Source organism: Emys orbicularis, chromosome 24, assembly GCF_028017835.1.
Source record: "Emys orbicularis isolate rEmyOrb1 chromosome 24, rEmyOrb1.hap1, whole genome shotgun sequence".
Taxonomy (NCBI): Eukaryota; Metazoa; Chordata; order Testudines; family Emydidae; genus Emys; species Emys orbicularis.
In genome coordinates this window covers 3,478,546-3,497,229 of record NC_088706.1, presented here as the reverse complement: position 1 = coordinate 3,497,229, position 18,684 = coordinate 3,478,546, and the positions used below count along the sequence as shown (strand labels likewise).

The 18,684-nt window shown below is 60.1% G+C and overlaps 1 protein-coding gene across 1 annotated transcript in view; it reads left to right on the top strand.

Annotated features, from left to right (window-relative positions):
* The window catches only part of TJP3 (tight junction protein 3), a 28,398-nt gene that overhangs the window by 8,833 nt on the left and 881 nt on the right, over positions 1 to 18,684 (top strand). The window contains exons 6-19 of the mRNA XM_065422386.1: positions 490 to 593; positions 6,631 to 6,793; positions 7,461 to 7,551; positions 9,146 to 9,210; positions 10,071 to 10,131; positions 10,552 to 10,708; positions 11,688 to 11,796; positions 12,917 to 13,136; positions 14,228 to 14,424; positions 15,298 to 15,393; positions 16,154 to 16,224; positions 16,579 to 16,890; positions 17,335 to 17,592; positions 18,005 to 18,057. Coding sequence (XP_065278458.1) covers positions 490 to 593; positions 6,631 to 6,793; positions 7,461 to 7,551; positions 9,146 to 9,210; positions 10,071 to 10,131; positions 10,552 to 10,708; positions 11,688 to 11,796; positions 12,917 to 13,136; positions 14,228 to 14,424; positions 15,298 to 15,393; positions 16,154 to 16,224; positions 16,579 to 16,890; positions 17,335 to 17,592; positions 18,005 to 18,057 — 1,957 coding nt within the window. The remainder of the gene's footprint in view (positions 1 to 489; positions 594 to 6,630; positions 6,794 to 7,460; positions 7,552 to 9,145; positions 9,211 to 10,070; positions 10,132 to 10,551; positions 10,709 to 11,687; positions 11,797 to 12,916; positions 13,137 to 14,227; positions 14,425 to 15,297; positions 15,394 to 16,153; positions 16,225 to 16,578; positions 16,891 to 17,334; positions 17,593 to 18,004; positions 18,058 to 18,684) is intronic.

The window sequence follows — 18,684 nt, the reverse complement described above, 5'->3', positions numbered from 1 at the left end:
CTTCCCCATTCTCTCCCCACCAGCCCCCTCCAGTGGGAATGAACCATCCTTCTTCTTTGCATAGTCTGGGGGAGGCTGCCCGGCGTGCGGGAGGGGCAGAACAGGATGACTTTTGAGGGCTCAGAAACGAAGGGCCTTTAACACCAGCGAGGCTGAGCAGTCTGGGGGCTCACTGGCTGAGGGGATGCCTTGGGGGGTGGAATAGGAAGGAATATCTTCACTTCTACACACTGGGTCTGTGGCCACATTGCACTGAGTTAACTAAATCAATTTAGAAACCGAGCCAGTTAAATGGGTGCAATTTGTGTACGCGCACCAGGCCTGAGCGACTGGAGTTTGTGACCTGGCTAACATGACAGCTGGAGCCGTAGGATTCCCGCTGGGTACTGTGGGCTCATAGCGAGGACCTGTCTCCCTGATACCCCAGATCTGGTATTTCTCTAGTTCCATTCCCTGAACCTGACTTGTCTCTCTCTCCCCGGGGCGCAGAATATGGCTTGAAGCTGGGAAGCCAGATCTTTATCAAACACATAACAGAGACAGGCTTGGCTGCCAAGGACAGCTCGCTGCACGAGGGGGACCTCATTTTAAAGGTATGCAGAGGTCTGGAAGGATTGGTGCACTCATCAGCTTGTGCCTGATGCTGGGTTTCGGTGTAGGGTGTGACGCTGTCCCTGGGCCATGTGGTCTGGAGATTCTTGGGAGCTCTCTGCAGTAGGAAGATGAGGCTGTTTTAATAACAGATGTTAAACTATTTCTGCCGGCCCCAGAATGGCTTTGAAATGTCTGCCCTGCCAGTGTAGGCGGGGTAACTATCTTCAGCATCACTTGAAAGGGGCTGTTTTGACCCCCACCATCACAACAAGTTCCTTTTCCCGGCAGACCTTAGAGCTGATGGGAGGCACAGCAGAAACTCCTCTCCAATCTGCTCGTGACTTGGGTGTTGCCGCCACGTGGTTCAATGGACCAATATTAAAAACAAAGTGGTGGTGGGGGGAAACCAGTAAAAGTTAATCATGCCCCCCCAGCCTTAGGAAATAGTGTGAAACATAGACACACAACCCCACAGCTTGAGAACAGAAGACGGAGGGGGACCTGATCAGTCTCCAAATATGTTAAAGGCTGTTACAGAGAGGGAGGTGATCAATTGTTCGCCATGTCCACTGAAGGGAGGACAAGAAGTAATGGGCTTAATCTGCACCAAGGGAGATCTAGGTTAGATATTAGGAAAAACTCTCTAACTCTCAGGGTAGCGAAGCTCTGGAACGGGCTTCCCGGGGGGCTGTGGAATCCCCATCACTGGAGGACTGTAAGACCAGGCTGGACAAACACCTGTCAGGGATGGCCTAGATTTACTTGGTCCTACCTCAGCACAGGGGGCTGGATTTGATGGCCTCTGGAGGTCCCTTCCAGCCCAACATTTCGATGGTTCTATCAACAAGAACGTTCAAACTCACACTCTGTTCCCCAAGCAAATCAATTCTACTTGGCCACAGGCCCCAAAGTTCCACTCGGACAGCCTGAAAACTGCCCTCTGTTTGACACCACTGTCCCGTGGGATTAATCGCTGTTGCCTACCATTTGCAGTTTGGAGTCTAGCCTGCTGATTAGGTGTCTTGCCATAGCACCGAGGAGCCTAGTTGTGGCCCAGGCGCTAGGTGCTGGACAAACCCAGAACAGAGACTCAGATCCTGCCCCAAAGAGCTGGCAATCGGAGTAACATTACTGGGATTTATTTCTGACAGCATGTGGCACATGGAGCTGAGTTTTGGGAACTGTGGGGTTCGTGTTCTGTGAGAGCTGAAGATGAGCAATCGGTGTATAATGATGAGTGATGTCACTTACCTGAAAGCATTGAGCTCTAGATATGAACTTATACTTCTTAGCTGATCAGTTGGTTTGATTTTGTAGCATATTATGGGACGAGACCTTAATTTCTGACTTTATTACTGAGGTCTCCACTTCTAGTAAGGTTTCAGAGTAGCAGCCGTGTTAGTCTGTATCCGCAAAAATAACAGGAGTACTTGTGGCACCTTAGAGACTAACAAATTTATTAGAGCATAAGCTTTAAGTGGGTTGTAGCCCACGAAAGCTTATGCTCTAATAAATTTGTTAGTCTCTAAGGTGCCACAAGTACTCCTGTTATTTTCACTTCTAGTAAGTTATTACATGCAAATATTCCGCAATGTCCTGTGCCTTTTTATTTGTAGACGTTAATAGGTGACTGATGGTTTGCTCGTCAACTCCAACGGTTACATACTTTTTTTTGGCCGATGAATAGGTTTAGCTGGTCGAGGTCATGTGACATAGTGGTGTGGGGGTGGGGCTCTCTGGCATGTAGATTACTCTGGGCTCTTTCCTAGCCAGGAGATGTGTGTATTCCTCCTCCCCGCCTTGGGAGAATTCATGCTGCCTGGGTGTGACCATGGAGGCTGGCGGTGTAGGGTTGCATTGCAGAGGAGTGGACAATGTGTGTCTTTGTGAGTAGCTGTGGGTGTGTGAGTGGATGCTGATAAACGGCTTCACACTGAATCTCCCAGATTTGTGTGAGAAACAGGTCAGATTGCACAGGACAGAGTGGGGTGTGGTGGGTGGGTGGTTTGAGGTTTGAGTTTCTGTATTTTAATGTTTAAATTACGGCGATTGCTCCCTGTCTCTTCTCGGTCTGAAAGTTTCTAAGTAATTTGTTGTTCCATATGATTATCCAGTTCACCTCCCACACCCAATATGGGTGGAGCCAGCTCCCTCCCCCCCCCAGTCACTTTGGCACAGGGGGCATTCTGTGGGGGCGGGGGAGCACTCCCCCTCCCCCCCCCCCAGCGATTCTCGGCTGCTGGAATGCCCCTGGAGGCTATTCGAGACACAAGGCGGGGGAGGGAATCTCTTCTATTGGGCCAACTTCTGTTGGTGGAAGAAACCAGCTTTGGCGCTCACAGAGCTCAGCTCTTCTTCAGGTCTGGGAGGCTGTGGAGGGTGGGGAGCGGAGGAGGAGGCACAGCTTAGGGCTCTGCTTGGGCTGTTCTAACCTATTCCTGGCTTGATCTGCCCCTTGCCAGCCCCAGCGCAGAGATGGGGCAAAACCTCCCCAGAAGGACTGTCCACAATGCCCGCCAGCTCCAAGGTCTCCTCTCATCTCTGAGACTCTCCTCCTCAGCGCTCCCAACGGAACCAAGGGAGGCTCACTGCTCCGCTCCGCCCCATTGTCACCGTTCGGCCGTGGGGTTGGACCTGCCAGGATGGAGCCTATCGGAGCCAGCAGGGAGCTGAGCTATTCCGCCTGCTCTTTCTTGTGGCTCATCTTGCCCTTTCGTTCTCCTGATCTTTCTCTCCCAAGCCCTTGCCTCTGCAAGAGCAGCTATTTCCTCACCTCTCTGGTTGCTGGTTTGGCCATTACGGCTTTGTCTAGCCTGGGACTTAATGGGGGCTTATTAGGTCGCGTTCATTAGCTCAGGCTAGCTAACACGATCTATCTTAGCTCAGACAAAGCCTGTGACTGACACTCGCTCTTGTGAGTGCTTTCGTGCTCAAAACCTCCTGTTATAATGCTGTGCTCCAAACTCTGTCGTGGCATTTGCTCCGCGCAGACACCTCTGCTGTTTTCACCCCTTTGCTCTGGGCAGCCTTGATTTTGCTCACTGATGTTAGATGCTTTTTTTCATCGAAGGCCTCTGCTGGAGTACTGTGTCCAGCTCTGGGCCCCACACCTTGGGAAAGCGGGGAGATGCTGGAGAAAGTCCAGAAGAGAGCAACAAAAATGGTGAAAGGTCTAGAAAACACAACCTACGAGGAAAGATTGGAAAAGATTGTGTTTGTGTAATCTGGAGAAGAGACGACTGAGGAGGGACATAAGTCTTCAAGGGTTGCTCTGAAGAGGAGAAAGATAAATTGTTCTCCTCATCCACTGAGGATAGGACAAGAAGCAATGGGCTTAAATTGCAGCAAGGGAGGTTTTGGTTGGACATTAGGAAAAAGCCCCTAACTGTCAGGGTGGTTAAGCACTGGAACAAATTACCTGAGGAGGTTGTGAAATCTCCATCACTGGAGGTTTTTAAGAGCAGGTTGGACAAACACCTGTCAGGGATGGTCTAGATAATACTTGGCCCTGCCTCGGCACAGGGGACTGAACTAGACGACCACTCGAGGGCCCTTCCAGGCCTACGTGTCTGTGGTGACAGCCCCATTTACTAAATGGCATGCATTCCTTGCTGTGTGGTGCATTCTGAGGAGGCTGCACCATGGCCTGGAACCCACAGGGCTCCAAAAGAGACACACATCCCCTGTCTGAACAACTGGAGCAAGCGTTGTGGGTTTAGATGTTTTTGGAGGGTTTCTTTGTTTTGGGGACTAGATAGTCTTTTTACCGACAGAACTGTGTTGGCTGGGTTGGGAGGTAGTTAACGGCACAGCCCCTAGTGTGAACACAGCAGCTAGTCTAGTTTATTGCCACGTGCACCTCAATGCACTAGGGGCTTGTACCAGCATCACTATGTATCTGTTCCTAACCCACTCTGGTGACCTGGTACTGTGTGCGTGTGTGTACGCACCAGCCTGAAAAACTGTCATTTAACAACTACCTCATTTAAACCCCAAATTACCATAGAAAACTCCAAACCTGCCAAATTTCTAATTACAAATCCTTCAAAAGAGTATTCCAGAGGGATCAGAAGGAGATAGTTAAAAGGAAGGGCCTGGGGCAGCGTTAGCCACAGAGCTGCCATCCGCGCCTGCATCATACTGTCTGGACGAACTGAGTCCTCACACAAACGGGGAACGCGGTGGCCTGCCTGCCCCAGGGTGGAGCTTGGCCCCTGAAAACCTGAACAGAGGTGAGTGCTCATCAGGTACAGTGAAAGAGAAGTGCACACAAAGAACCCAATCTACGGGCCTTTCCCCTGGCCAAAGCAACCCTCTGGCCTTGTCTGTGCAAAAACTGGACCCGAAATTACTCCGGCTTTGTCTTCACTGCAGACAAGCACAGGTGCTGGCTTCCTCTGGATCCCGTGGGTCCTCTAAACCCCTCCCCCCCATCTGACCCCAAACCCCCACCCCCTTCCCTGCCCCCACTCTGCCCCAGACCCCCACCCGTGCCCCACCTCTTCCTGCCCATTTCCACCTCCTCCCCCATGTGTGCCCCATCCCCACTCTTCCCTCTGTCTCCCAAGCGCCTCCTGCAAACCGCGGAACAGCTGATCGTGGCGGGCAGGAGGTGCTGGGAGGGAGGGGGAGGAGTTGCTTAGCGGGGCAGCTGGTGGATGGGAGGCGCTGGCTGCACCCACTAATTTTTTTCCATGGGCTGGAGCACCCACAGAGTCAGCACCTATGCAGCCAAGGTGTGTTTAACATGGAGTTACTTAGCTAGCTGGCTGAGTGGCGAAAAGGCACAGACAGGTTTTATCTCAGCAGAGCTAGTCGAGGTCAACATTTTACTAACCAGTTTATTTAATGGTCCCTGCCCCCTCCCAGCCAGACTTGTACATAACCTGATCTCTGCAAACGAGGACACCACTGACGCTTTGTGTGTGTGTGGGGGGGGGGGGGGGGGAAGAGAGGTTGATTTATTTTTTAATGCATACAAATACAGAAGCTGAAGTGGATTTGTTCAAGAGGCCTTGGCAAGAGGGTCAGAACAGACAACTATAATTAAACTCGATTTGCAAGTGTGTTTCACAGGCTGGGCACGTGAGGAGGTGCTGCTTGTCTGGGGAACTTTCTAAACATGGTGCTAGTTTTCTGTTCTCACTTCTGTTCAGAAGCTGGGAATGGGGGATGGGATGGATCACTTGGTGATTCCCTGTTCTGTTCATTCCCTCTGGGGCACCTGGCATTGGCCACTGTCGGCAGACAGGATACTGGGCTAGGTGGACCTTTTGGTCTGACCCAGTATGGCCGTTCTTATGTACATAGTCAGAGGTCTTTCTATGGTGAGAGATCCTTCCACCCAACCATCAGCAGGTGGTTTGGGGACAGAGGGAGAGCAAGCGTGTGTGTGTGTGTGTGTGTGTGTGTGTGTGCGCGTGCTCACACTCCAACCACATACCTCCTTCCTGGCTCAGCGTCCCATCTATTTAAGAGCTAATGATATTTCCCACCATGGTTGTGAAGTGCTTTGAAATCTCTGGATGAAAACCCCTCTCTGTAGTAGTGGGGAGTATTGTTGTTAACAGGCCTGCTGTTCCTCACTGTGTTGTGCCTGTATGTGTACACAGCATGATTAAACTCCTTGTCCCAATACCCACGTGGACTCGCTGGGCTTCATACCTGCCTGCATTGTCCAAAGGAATGTCTTTCCCTGATTGCAGCAGGGTAGCTATGGGGACCAGAGCCAGCCTTGGCCCTGCCCGTTAAATCAACAGTCCCACCCCTCCCGTTGGGCGCTCTGATATGAGACACACTGGCTGGCATGTGGGAGTGTGACTGACTCAGCGCTGCACTCCCCAGCGTGGATCCCTAGATTAGCTGGGGGGGGGGGTGGCGGATCTGGACTTACTCTGGTCTATAGGCTCCGTTTTCGCTACCCCCCCTGCTCTCGGCTGTGCCCAGCCCCAGGGAAGGCTGCAGCCTCCCCCTGAGCATGGTACTTGGCAGGCAGCTCTGTAATCCTCCGCCCCCTCTCTCTGCCCCTCTGGCTAGATTAATGGTGTCACCAGCGAGAACATGTCTCTGGCTGACACCCGCAGGCTGATTGAAAGGTCAGAGGGGACGCTGAGGCTGCTCGTGTTCCGGGACAACCGGCAGTTCCTGGTCAACATCCCCCAAGTGAGGGACAGCGACAGCGACAGCTCGCGGCTGGACGGTGAGCGGAGTCACGGGGGCCCGGGGGAGCCTCCAGGTGGAAGGAGCCAGGACACCCGTGTTCTGTGGCTGACTTGGGTACAGGCGGCGTGGCAGTGCCATGTTCAGTGCTGGGGAGGGGGGAGAACACACCAGGGCAGCAGCGAGTATCTAGTTGCTGTCTGAATTCAAAGGTCACGGTGACCTAATTGCCATGGTGCTCAGGGGGTTGGACTCTGTGGGGTAATTACTGTTTGGGAGCCTCGGCAAAAGGCAGAGTCCTCCGGCGGCACGGCCTATGTGCTCGGTGCACACCAGTCCGGCGAGGGCTGGGTTTGTGCCAGATCTGCTCCTTGAGTAGCTGCAGCCGTGCTGGGCAAGCTGGAGGGAGAAGCCAGGCGCTGCCACTAGGCGTCTAGGGAGGTCAGCAGTGGAGCGGCACGTGGCAGACTCGCCGGTGTTCTCGAGCGAACGGCAGGGCCATGGGCTCTGAATACTTGGTCTGTTGCCTCCAAGCCGTTGTTGTCTCACTGCATCAGACAGCAAGAGTCCTCCAGTCCTTCCCCAGCCCCCAATCACTCAGCGGGTCACACGCCTGCCACTGCCATAGAGCTGAGGAGGGAAATGAACCTGTGCGCTGGCGTGCCTGGCTCTACTGTGCTGTCTTCTCTCCCCCCTTTGTGCTCTAGACATCTCCGACATTGGCTCCGAACTGTCCCACCCGCCCCCAGCACAGAGCCCCCAGCGGGCCCCTGAGGCCTCCAGGACGAACTCGCTATCGTAAGCCACTTGTCTCTTCCTCTTCCCCCCCCCCCCACCCCGTCCCCCTTCGAGTCATCAGACCCTCACTGTGCCACCCCAGGCGGAGGGGCCGCTCCCCCTCTGCCCCGGCTGTGTTCCCCAGCAGCCGGCTTGTCCTGAGGCACCGTCAGACCCCTGAGAGACAGCCCCGGTTTGGGGTTGTGGATCGACACGGCTCTGCCGCTGATTGGCTCGGTGGCTGCTCTCTGCCTGTCCCCCTCTCCCCTCTGTAACATGAATAACGCGTGTACGAGTCCTCGCCGTGCCCAGGAGCCAGTGCCGAGTGGCGCCATTATGTGGAGCTGGGCCCTGAGTTTAGTTTAAAGGCGACCTCCCCATCTTTGACCTGCACCGCAAACCTCACCCAGTTTCCTAGGCAATGTTCCCGCTCCAGCTGGAGCAGCCTACGCGGAGTTCCCAGGGAGTCTGTTAGTTGGATCCCATAGCGTAACCGTCAGGAGCCTCTGCCTTCACGGCCCCAGAGAACGGCAGCCCGGGGCCATCTGCCCCACGGGACATTACACTGCTTGGCAGTCGCTGTTCTCTCCCCTGCCAGGACAGCCCTGCGGATGGCGCCTCTCTAAGGGCTCCTTGGTGGATGAGGGAGGGGCTGGAGCAGGTGCCTGCTGGAGCCTGCTATGGGCGGCTCTGTGTGGGCTCAGAGCGAGGCAGGTGATGATAGGTGGAAGGAGAAGGCAGGGGCAGCATGGGCATCTCCCTGCCTGATCCAGTCGGCAGCTGGTCTGTGGCTTGTCAGAGAGGAGCCTGGGTGCTGTGAGCCATCAGAGTTCTCCCCTGCAGAGCTGAGCAGGGCCTGCGCCCCAGGGAACAGCACTTACCAGGGGACGGCAGCCTGGCAGAGTGGGCTGCCTGCTGGTCAAGAGCCAGACCCTGCTGCATAGACTGCACGCTTCTTGGAGCAGGGAGTGTGTGTGCATGTGCAGTGCACAGTGTGTGCACGTGCAGTGTGCTCGCAGTGCACAGTGTGCCATGCCCAGTAGAATCAGAATATCAGGGTTGGAAGGGACCTCAGGAGGTCATCTAGTCCCACCCCCTGCTCAAAGCAGGACCAATCCCCAACTAAATCTGCCCAGCCAGGGCTTTGTCAAGCCTGACCTTAAAAACCTCCAATGAAGGAGATTCCACCACCTCCCTAGGGAACCCATTCCAGTACAACAGGGCCCTAACCCCACAAGCACTGCAGGCAGCCCAGCTGCAGCACACTCCTCCAGCTGGCAGCTCCACTGAGCGTCTCCAGTCCCTCACTTCCATTCCCCCCGCCTCCCGTGCACTTGCTGCGGCGTGAAGGGGAGCTGCAGGGGCAGCCCAATGCGTGCGAGTCCCAGGATGTCCCCGTGCCTCCAGCCGAGCTCTCCCAGGCAAGGGGCTGTGGGAAAGGGCTCTCTGAATGGGACCAGAGCCCCCTTCCCTGAGCTCATGGGGCCGCGATGGAGCTGAGGCCGACCCTGGCTCCTCCAGACAAAGCTCTCGTTTGTGGTGGTGAAGTGCCCTGTCCCACAAACGGAGGAGCAGCAGCAGTCCTGCTTAACTCTCACATCTCTTTTTGCTCTAGGGAGGGGAGACAGCTCAGCAGGGAGCCGGCAGCGACGGTACAGGAGAACGATGCTCCTGTCCCAGGTGAGTCCTGGCTATTGGGTCTCCTCTGGGCTAGGCAGGGAGCCTCGAGGCTGAGTCCAGCCTGTCCTGCTCTGGAGACTGGGGCGGGGCAGTCTCATCCCCGCCCTGCCCAGCAGGGTAGTGACCGATTGCATGTTGGGAATGGGCTGATGTGTCCATCTGGTTCCTGGCACTCAGGTGACTTCATGGCAGGAACCACCAGCATGGGTAGGAGTCGCTGGAAGTCTGGCTGTCCAGCTAAGTGGCGGGGCCAGGACTGAGTGGGACCCTGGAAACCGATCTCCTCGCTTGTCTGGAGAGGAGGCCTCTCCAGGGCACGGCTGAAGATACGTTGGGGGTCCGAGGGGCGAGTGGCAGCTCTGGGGGAGGGGGAGCCTACCCTGCCGCTCTCTGTGCTGCCCCTGTTCTGTGGCGAAGCAGAGGCCATCAGTCTCCAAGGCTGTCGGTAGGGGCCGTTCACCAGCACTGACTTCCCATAAGTGAGGCCAGGCTCTGAACAGACATTGTGGGCAGAGCTCCCAGCCAGGCCGGGCAAGCTGCTGTGTTCTGGCAGCAGCCTTGTGTAGTCTCGGGCGCTCTGATGGCCCGCGTGCGTCTCTCCCCCTGCAGCGTCCTTTGCTCTCGAGCCCCTGCAGAAGGGCGCGCTGCTCTCTGGCGGTGCTGCCTGCAGCTCTGAGGTCAGCAGCATGGACGTCCCCATCTTCATAAGCCATCTCTGGAGCACTGAGCCACACACCACACCCAGGCAGTCAAACTCCCTGTTTCCAACCCCCCTGCCCCAGCAAAGTCCCTCCTGCAGCCCTCAAAGCAGCTTGAGTGTCCAGGGCTGCTCCACCTTACCCCACCCTCTCCCACTTCAGATCCCCAGGAGCCCGCTGAGGAGAGTGGCCACCTCGCAGCCAGAGCCAGCGAGGAGGATGGGTAAGCTGCTGCCATGTGCTCCCTGGGCTAGCTGGGGAAGGGAGCCGTGTCTAGGCGTGGGTATGGCGGAGGTGCACGGGGCTGTGCAGACAGAACAGGGCCCTGCCCAGTCGCAGTCCTGAGCGAGCCTGGGGAGAAGCCACACAGCAGAGGGCTGGCAGGGGGAGGGGGCGATGGGAAATAGCTGGGTTTAAGAAGAGCTCTGAAGCCAAAGAGGAGGGCTCTCGGCAGGGGGTGAGCTCATGGGGCCGCGATGGAGCCAGCGCGGAGCAGGGCAGGTAGGAGGAGCTGAGGGGTGGTGAAGTGCCCGTGAGCCCTCCCATGCTGGCTGGGGACGATGAGCTGCTGGCACCTGTCTGCTCCGATGGCAGCGCTGACTCCGCTGCTCCAAGCTCACGCTGCGGTTCTTCCCGGTTGCAGGTACAGCCCGGACGCCAAGATCGTGCGCTTTGTGAAGGCCAAGAGCATCGGGCTGCGGCTGGCTGGTGGCAATGACGTGGGCATCTTTGTGGCAGGCGTGCAGGAGGGGAGCCCCGCGGCCGGCCAGGGGATCAAAGAGGGGGACCAGGTTCTGCAGGTACCACTGCAAACAAGGGGGCAGGGGAGGGAGTGTGTCTGGAATGAAAGTGCTGCTGCATCCCTGACCCTCCCTGCGCAAAGGGGGGGGTCCTCGTCCAGTGCGGCTCTTACTGTTCTTGGGAAGTGCAGGGGAGCCCAAAATCCTGGGATTGTTTCCTGGCTCAGCTCCCTATGGGCTGGGACGTCCTGTGACCGTCTCTAGCCTCCCAAACCCCCTGGCTCCCAGCAGCCCTGCACCCCCGCTAAGGGGCCTCGTCCTGTGTGGAGAGTCACCCACGAATGGAGTGCCAGGAGCCACCCTGCTGGAAGCTAATCCTGGGAGACGACCTTGGAAATGCTTCTCCCAACCTCTAGTCTAGCCCTGCCCCGGCCAGGAGCGTTCGTCTCCTGCTGTGAGCACTTCCAGGGGCTCGCCCAGGAGCGGTCACACCCTCTGGCCGTCCTGCAGTGCGAAAGTGCCACCCGTTGCATGTCTAGAATACCCCGAGCACGTCCGTGCTCTTCCCCGAGGCATCCGGGCCCCCCGCTCTCCTTGAAGCGGCCGCCATCTCAGCTGGCAGCCCAGGGCTTGAACCGGGGAGCTCCCAGAGCTAAAAACACAAGCCCCTACAACTGGTGTGATGGAGCCTTGGCCCTGTAACGGCTCCTCCTCCGTGGGTTGGCCTAGAGGGGGACCCAGAACACAGACTACATAGGCTCCACCGTCTCCCTCTAGCACCTTCCAGGCAGGGATCTCCAGGCACGTCCCTCTGAACCTCCTCGTGCGGTCAGTGTGACCGACAGGGAATCGTAAGCACCAAGGTCACGGAGCTGGGAATCCTCACTCTGGGCCTCAGCTCCAGCCACTAGCCCTGCACTAGCCTGGCCCTACGGTGCCTGAGCGCCGTCCCCGTGCAGGCCCTTCCCCTGGCCGTGTGCTGCTCCTGCCCTTGTATGGACGGGGGACGCCGGCGCTAAGGCCCGTTCCTCTCTGGCAGGTGAACGATACCAGCTTCCAGAGCCTGACGCGAGAGGACGCCGTGCAGTACCTGCTGTCCCTGCCGCCGGGCGAGGAGGTCGTTCTGCTGACCCAGGGCAAGCAGGACAGTAAGTGACCAACTGGCCTCCAGTCTGCGGCTGCAGGGTGCTGGGGCTCGGGTGTTAAGGTCCCGCTCCAGGTGCTGGCTGGTCCTTGCCTGTGGCTGAGCTGCCAATGGGCACCCACGTCTGTCCCTTGGGAGCCCGTCGTTATTCTGCCCACACGTGTTTCCTCCCCTTTCCCCTGGGAAGCTGGGCAAGAGACGAGGCCAGCCTGGGACTTCCCGGAACTCGGGCTCCCCTGGAGTGCCCATGATCCCAGCTGTGCTGGACGGGCCCAGGCACATCCCCTGTTGCACTGAGCGCAGGTGGGTGGGAGTTAACCCAGCCCTCGACCGCATCCCAGAGAAACCCTCAGGTGCTGCAACACCCACTCCAAACTCTACACCGCAAGCCACCATGCCGGGGACGCTACATCAGTGCCAGCCTCCAGTGCAGATGGGCTGCACCAGCGTCCTACAGGACTGGCACCCGTGTGACACCAGGACAGCCATCTGGACTGAGGGGTGGGGCTGGTGTAGCTACACTCACACCGGTAGGGAGACCCAAAGGGAAGCCGCATGTCCCTATGGCAGATCGCTGTCTTGGGTTGAATTCAGGCCTGGGATCTAGTCCAGGCTCTTGGTGCCCGATCTCTCTACGGGGTCCCACTCCCCCATCTAGCCTGTACCTCCCAACCAGAGCTGCCTCCTGCTTCGTCCAGCCACTCACTTTTGTTTCCAACGTGACCTATATTGGGGTTGCTGCCCTGCACGCTCCTGCTCCCCGACCTTCATTCATGGTGGGGGGGCATCCGTCCCGCGCACTGCTCTGGCCTGGGCTCTGCCCATCTCCCTGGACGCTGAGCTCACGCTCCCAGAGTTTCCATGGTTGCGAGGGGTCCATCTTCCTTCCAGCTCGGTTGTGTTGCTGATTGCTCCCGGTTTTCATGAGCCACGCTGGGGGACTCTGTTCCCTCTACGCAGACCGTCCCTTGTTCTCCACAGGGGTTTTGAGACCTGGGCAGTAAAAGGTGCTGCACAAATGCAGCCGGCCCGTCTCTCCTCCATCTTCCCTGTGTGCTGGCCCCCAAATGCCCCCTCCTCTCATGGCCACCTCGCCCTGATGGGCCCTGTCTTGGCCTTCCCAGTCTACAGGAAGATGCTCAAGTCCAACGTGGGGGACTCGTTCCACATCCGCACGCACTTCGACTTCGAGAAGGACGCTCCCTCTGGGCTGAGCTTCACGCGGGGCGAGGTCTTCCACGTGCTGGACACCATGTACCGCGGCAAGCTGGGCAGCTGGCTGGCCGTGCGCATGGGCAGGGACCTGCAGGAACTGGACAAGGGAATCATCCCCAACAGGAGCAGGTAGGGCAGGCTGGGGGGACCGGGCCCTTGGCACGAATCTCAGAGTGGGGGCACTGAGCCCTGGGAGCTGCGGCTGAGCTAAGGGCACCGGAGCCACTAAGGGAGTGTGGGGGGACGTCCTCCAGTGTGGATTGCAATAACCTCCCCACCCCCAGGCACCTGCAGCCGAGAGCCCATTGAGGGGCCCATGACGCTCCCATGGCGGGCAGTCGTCAATCCAGCTTTCTGCCCTGGGCAGCGACAGAGCAGCAGGGCCAGCAGGCAGGGCCTGGGCAGGTGGCTGCTATGGGGCCAAGAACCCGCCAGCCCCACATATGCTGTCCTGAGCTGCTCTGCCTCAGAGTCATGCCGGCCACCCACCCTACCGCGGAGGGAGGCCCGCGATCCTCTGGGGCAGAGAGAGGAAGCTCTGTCCCTGCATGGCCTCCTTGGAGGAAGCATGGTCCAGTGGTAGCCCTGGGAATCTTGGCTCTGCCACAAAGTGGCCATGTGTCCGGAGGCCAAGTCACATTCCAGCTCTCTGCCTCAGTTTACCCAGCTGTGAAACGGGGACAATGGTTTCTTCCTGGGAGGCCGTGGGGGTTGTTTGCAGGGCAGCCTGATGCCCTAGGATTGACGGAGCTGCGGCACAGCACCCTCCTGCCACGCCTGCAAGGTTAGAAGGGGCAGGACTTGCGCCCTAGCACTGCTGGGCCATTGCTCCTGTCGTGCCGAGGCGGAAATCCAGTGACCCAGGCCGTGTGCCCTGCAAGGAAATGCACCCTGGGTCTCGCTGCACGGGGCTCTGCGGCTTAGAGCGTCTCTCTGCCCCCGGCACGGCTCCTGGGATAACCATACTGAGCGCTCGCAGTGTCTGCTGCTCGCCAGCCCCTCCCACCGACAAAGGGGGGCACCGAGGGAGGAGGTGAGTTGGTATCGGCCCCTGGAGGGGATCCCAGGCGCCCTGGTCGCGGTGCTGGAAACGCTCGCCAGCACTGGACCGTGGGGCACACTGGCTGTGCCGGAGCAGGGACAGTGAGGTGGTTGGTTCGGGGGTGCCCCGAGATGCTTTGGGGCTCTCGATGCTGACACTGCCTCCCCCTCTGGTGCAGGGCTGAGCAGTTCGCCAGCTTGGAGTCCGTCCTGAAGGCCACCTCCGTCGCCAGCTCCTCCGGGGCCCGGGCCGAGTTCTGGAAGCTGCGGGGCCTGCGGGGGGCCAAGAAGAACCTGCGGAAGAGCCGCGAGGACCTGTCGGCTCTCACCAAGCAGGGCCACTATCCACCCTACGAGAGGGTGGTGCTGCGGGAAGGTGGGCGTGGCCACCAGCCCGGGGCTGGTCCAGGGGAGCGGTGCTGGGGGGCTGATCCTTCAGGCCTGGGGGCGGGAGCGATTGGCCTGTGCCCTGGCCCAGGAGGCTGGCTGCTGCTGGCCTGTCCATGTGAGGGGGGCCCTGCACTCCCTGGTGGCCCACTGGACTGGGCTGTCCCCTGGGAGGCATTGCCCCAGGCCCTGCCCGTGCATGGGCAGCTGCTTTGCCCACCTGCTCTCTGCTGAGATGGGGGGGTCCCCTGCCTGGAGTGCACTTGGGGCCTGCTCCTCACCGTGCCTTGCCCTTTGCAATGGTCGGGGGGGCAGGGTTGGTATCTTCGTGGGAGCTGCTACCCATCGGCCAGACAAACAGGCTGGGAAGCTTCCTCAAAAGCCAAACTGAGCTGCCTGACTCTGGGCCTAGGGAGGAGGCTGCCGATTCTTCCTCCCCCCGGCTAACCGAGGGCCGGTCGCTCGCCCCTTGGGCGTTCCAGTCAGCCCTGCCAGCCCACCGGAGCCGGGCCCCTCCCACAGGCTGAGAGACCTGGCAGCCTAGGCAGGGATCACGTGGAAGCAGCAGTGGCACAGGCGGTAGCGGGGAGCCCGCTGGGCTGACCCTGCAGGCTGGGCTGACCCTGCGGCCGTGGCGAATGCTGAGAAGCTGGACACTCCGACAGCCTGAGGCCTCTGGCGTCTCTGGTCCTGCCGCTCGCAGCCATCCCCTGGGCCCATCTACGCCCAGCCTGGGAGGCAGAGGGCCCGTTACAGGTCGCGGTGGCACAGGGGCGGGGGGCCTGCCCGAGGCTTGCAGTGTTTCAGTCAGATCTTGTGTCCCACACGGTGCCCGGCTCGCTGAACTCTCCTCTCCCCGCAGCCAGCTTCAGGCGGCCAGTCGTGATCCTGGGGCCCATCTCGGACATCGCCATGGAGAAGCTGAGCACGGAGCTGCCTGACGAGTTTGAAATCGCCGGTAAGGGCAGCCGGGAGCGTCCGACGGGTCCTGTCCTGGGATATTCCATGGGGATTGCAGGGCTCCCGTGCGCAGCCGGCTTACGGAGCGGGTGCTCTGGGCTAGAGCTGGCGGGACCCACGTGCCCTGCTGAAGTGTTCCCTCAGCCGTGGCTAATGCTGAGAGTCTCCCGCAGTCCAGGGGCCCTTTCAGGGATGTGGCCCTGATCCCAGTTGCTTCCTTATCCTGGGCCTCCACATTTCCCATGCGCAGTGTGTGTGTGTCTGTCTGTCTGTCCGTCCCTTTCCCTTTCCCCCACCCCCATCTGCCCGCTGCTTTGCATCTTCACCTGCCCAGACTGCTGGCGGCTTCCTCCTGAGCTAGACGGGTCAGGAGCCCCCTCTCCACCCCCCCTCCCGTCTGTGCACACCCCCTGCAATGCCCTGGGGCCCCTGTCCGTGCACACCCCCTGCAATGCCCTGGGGCCCCTCTCCGCCCCCCCGTCCGTGCACACCCCCTGAAATGCCCTGGGGCCCCTCTCTGCCTGCCCCCCATCTGTGCACACCCCCTGCAATGCCACAGGGCCCCTCTCTGCACCCCACCCCCCCGTCTGTGCACACCCCCTGCAATGCCCTGGGGCCCCTCTCTGCCCCTCCTCCCCCCCCATCCGTGCACACCCCCTGCAATGCCCTGGGGCCCCTCATGCCATTTCCCACAATCAGTGGGTCCGGCTTAGAGACACTCTCACCGTCTCCCTTGCCGTGTTGTGCTTGTTCCCCAGAGAGCGTGGGCCGCGACGGGGGGTCGGCCAAGGTCATCAAACTGGACTCGGTGCGGCAGATCGCTGAGAAGGTGAGGCCCCGCAGGGCAGGGATAGCGAGGGATGCTCTGCCCACGCTGGCTGCCTCCTGACCAGCATGTTACCCCTGTCCACGGGGCGAGAGGTTGGGTGTCTTGCCTGAGGGAGTGTGGGGCCTGCTGTGTCTGCCCGGGAAGTGGGGGGGGGGGGGGTGAGGCCAGGCAGTGCGGATCCCCCTGCTAAGGGGGCGGGGGGCCCAGAGAGCTGTATTCCAGTGCTCATGGCAGTGGATGGCCCAGTCCCTCCCGGCTGGTGTTCCGGGGCGGGGGAACCCCGCCCGTAGGTTTCCCTTCCCGCCCCCACGATCCTCCCCCAGCGTCCCACCCAGCCCCTCTCCTGCTCCGCAGGACAAGCACGCGCTGCTGGACATCACGCCGTCCGCCGTGGAGCGGCTCAACTACGTGCAGTACTACCCGGTGGTGGTGTTCTGCGAGCCCGACAGCCGGCAGGGCATCAAGGCCATGCGCCAGTGGCTCGCCCCCGACTCCAAGAAGAGCTCCCGCCGCCTCTACGCGCAGGCCGTCAAGATGAAGAAGAACTACAGCTACCTCTTCACGGCCACCATCAGCCTCGGCGGAAGCACCGACCCCTGGTACCAGAGCCTCAAGGAGATCATCCGCACCCAGCAGGCCCGGCCTATCTGGACAGCGGAGGAGCAGGTACCCGTAGAGGCCTTCTCGCTCCTCTAGGCCCCTTGCCTTTCTCAGGTCTCTCCTGTACCCCCTCCTGCCTGCCCTGACTGAAACGGGGCATCCCCTGGGCGTGGCCCAATGCCCGCTGCCAGAGAACTGCCAGGGAGCTGGGATTGGAGTCTGCCTGACTAATTCCCTGTGCTGTCAGACACGGCTCTGATCCCAACTCCCAGGCCAGCCGGGGCAGCCCCTTGGGCACTGGGGTGTGGGGGGGGGGCTGTGCTCCAGAATTACATGGAGGGGCTCCCATAGCACCCTGCTCCTCTGCAAGGCAGCTGAGATACAGGGCCAGGGGGAGACCGATACCCAGTGCCGAGGGGCCAGTGCAGATGCCGCCTCGGGCAGCACCTCGAGTCACTGTGGGCCCCATTGGGCCTGTTGCCAGGTGACCCCCGTCTCCTCTCCCTGCAGGTGGACGCCTCCCCAGAGGAGGGCCTGGACCTGCTGAACCAGCAGCGTGCCGTCAGCACGGGGGACCTGACGTGCGACAGCCGTGCCAACAGCGACTACGAGGACACGGACGGCGAGGGGGGGGCCTACACGGACAACGAGCTGGAGGATGACTATGCCCAGCCAGCCCTGGCCCGGTCCTCAGAGCCAGTGGAGCCAGGCGAGCCCCAGAACCCAGACGAGCGCGTGGCGGTCTCTCTGGCCTACGCCCCCCCGCGGGTGAGCAGGGCGCCAGGCAGTGCAGGGGTCAGACCTGGCTGGTGGCTTCTGGGGAAGGAGGCAGGAGGTCTTTGCCCTGGTCGCAGCGGGCATCGCTAACCCCCATCAGAATGGGCACCAAAGGGTCCTGTTGTGAGCAGCCTCCACAGCGCCAGGGCAGCTGAATTCCCCTCTTCAAAGCCCAGGGTGAGGTGGGCAGGGGCGCCTGGCCCTGCTCTGGCCGTGAGGTGCCCATTCCAGAGGTAGCTGGGGGTGCTCTCCCTGGGGCAGGCCAGCCGGGCCGGTGGGCTTGAGGGCTGGTGCTGCCTCTCTGCCCGTGGAGCCCCTCCCAGGGCAGTGCCTGGGGCTGCAGCGCCCCCACCTGGAGCACTTGGCTCTGCAGCCTCTAACAACTTCCTTCTGATTGCAATAGGATGGAGACCAGCAGCCTCAGGGCCAGTGGAGACAGGATTACAGCAGCATCAGGTACTAACAGCCTGGTCTCTCCCGCCCCAGCGAGCGTGACATGGGCAGTGAGTGGGGTGGGGGGTGAATCACCTGCTCGGAGCAGCCTTCCTGCCAGGACTAGGGTTGCCAACTTTCTACAAGGGGGAGGGAGGGCTCCGGCTGGGGGTGCAGGCTCTGGTGTGGGGCCGGGGATGAGGGATTTTTGGTGCAGGAGGGTGCTCTGGGCTGGGACTGAGGGGTTCAGAGGGTGGGAGGGGGATGAGGGGTTTGGGGTGCAGCAGGGAACTTTGGGCTGGGACTGAGGGGTTTGGAGGGCAGAAGGGGATATGGGTTGAGGGCTGGGGCTGGGACTGAGGGGTTCAGAAGGCAAGACGGGGATCAGGGCAGGGGGTTGGGGCATGGGAGGGGGGTCAGGGGTGCAGACTCTGGGTGGCAGCTCCTGGAAGCAGTGGCATGTCCCCTCTCCGGCTCCTATGTGGCGGTGCGGCCAGGCGGCTCTGTGCACTACCCCGTCCGCAGGTGCCGCCCCCACAGCTCCCACTGGCCATGATTCCCAGCCAATGGGAGCTGCAGCACCGGGGCTTGGGGCGGAGGCAGCGTGCAGAGCCAGAGGGGGGACATGCTGCTGCTTCCAGGCGCCGCCCG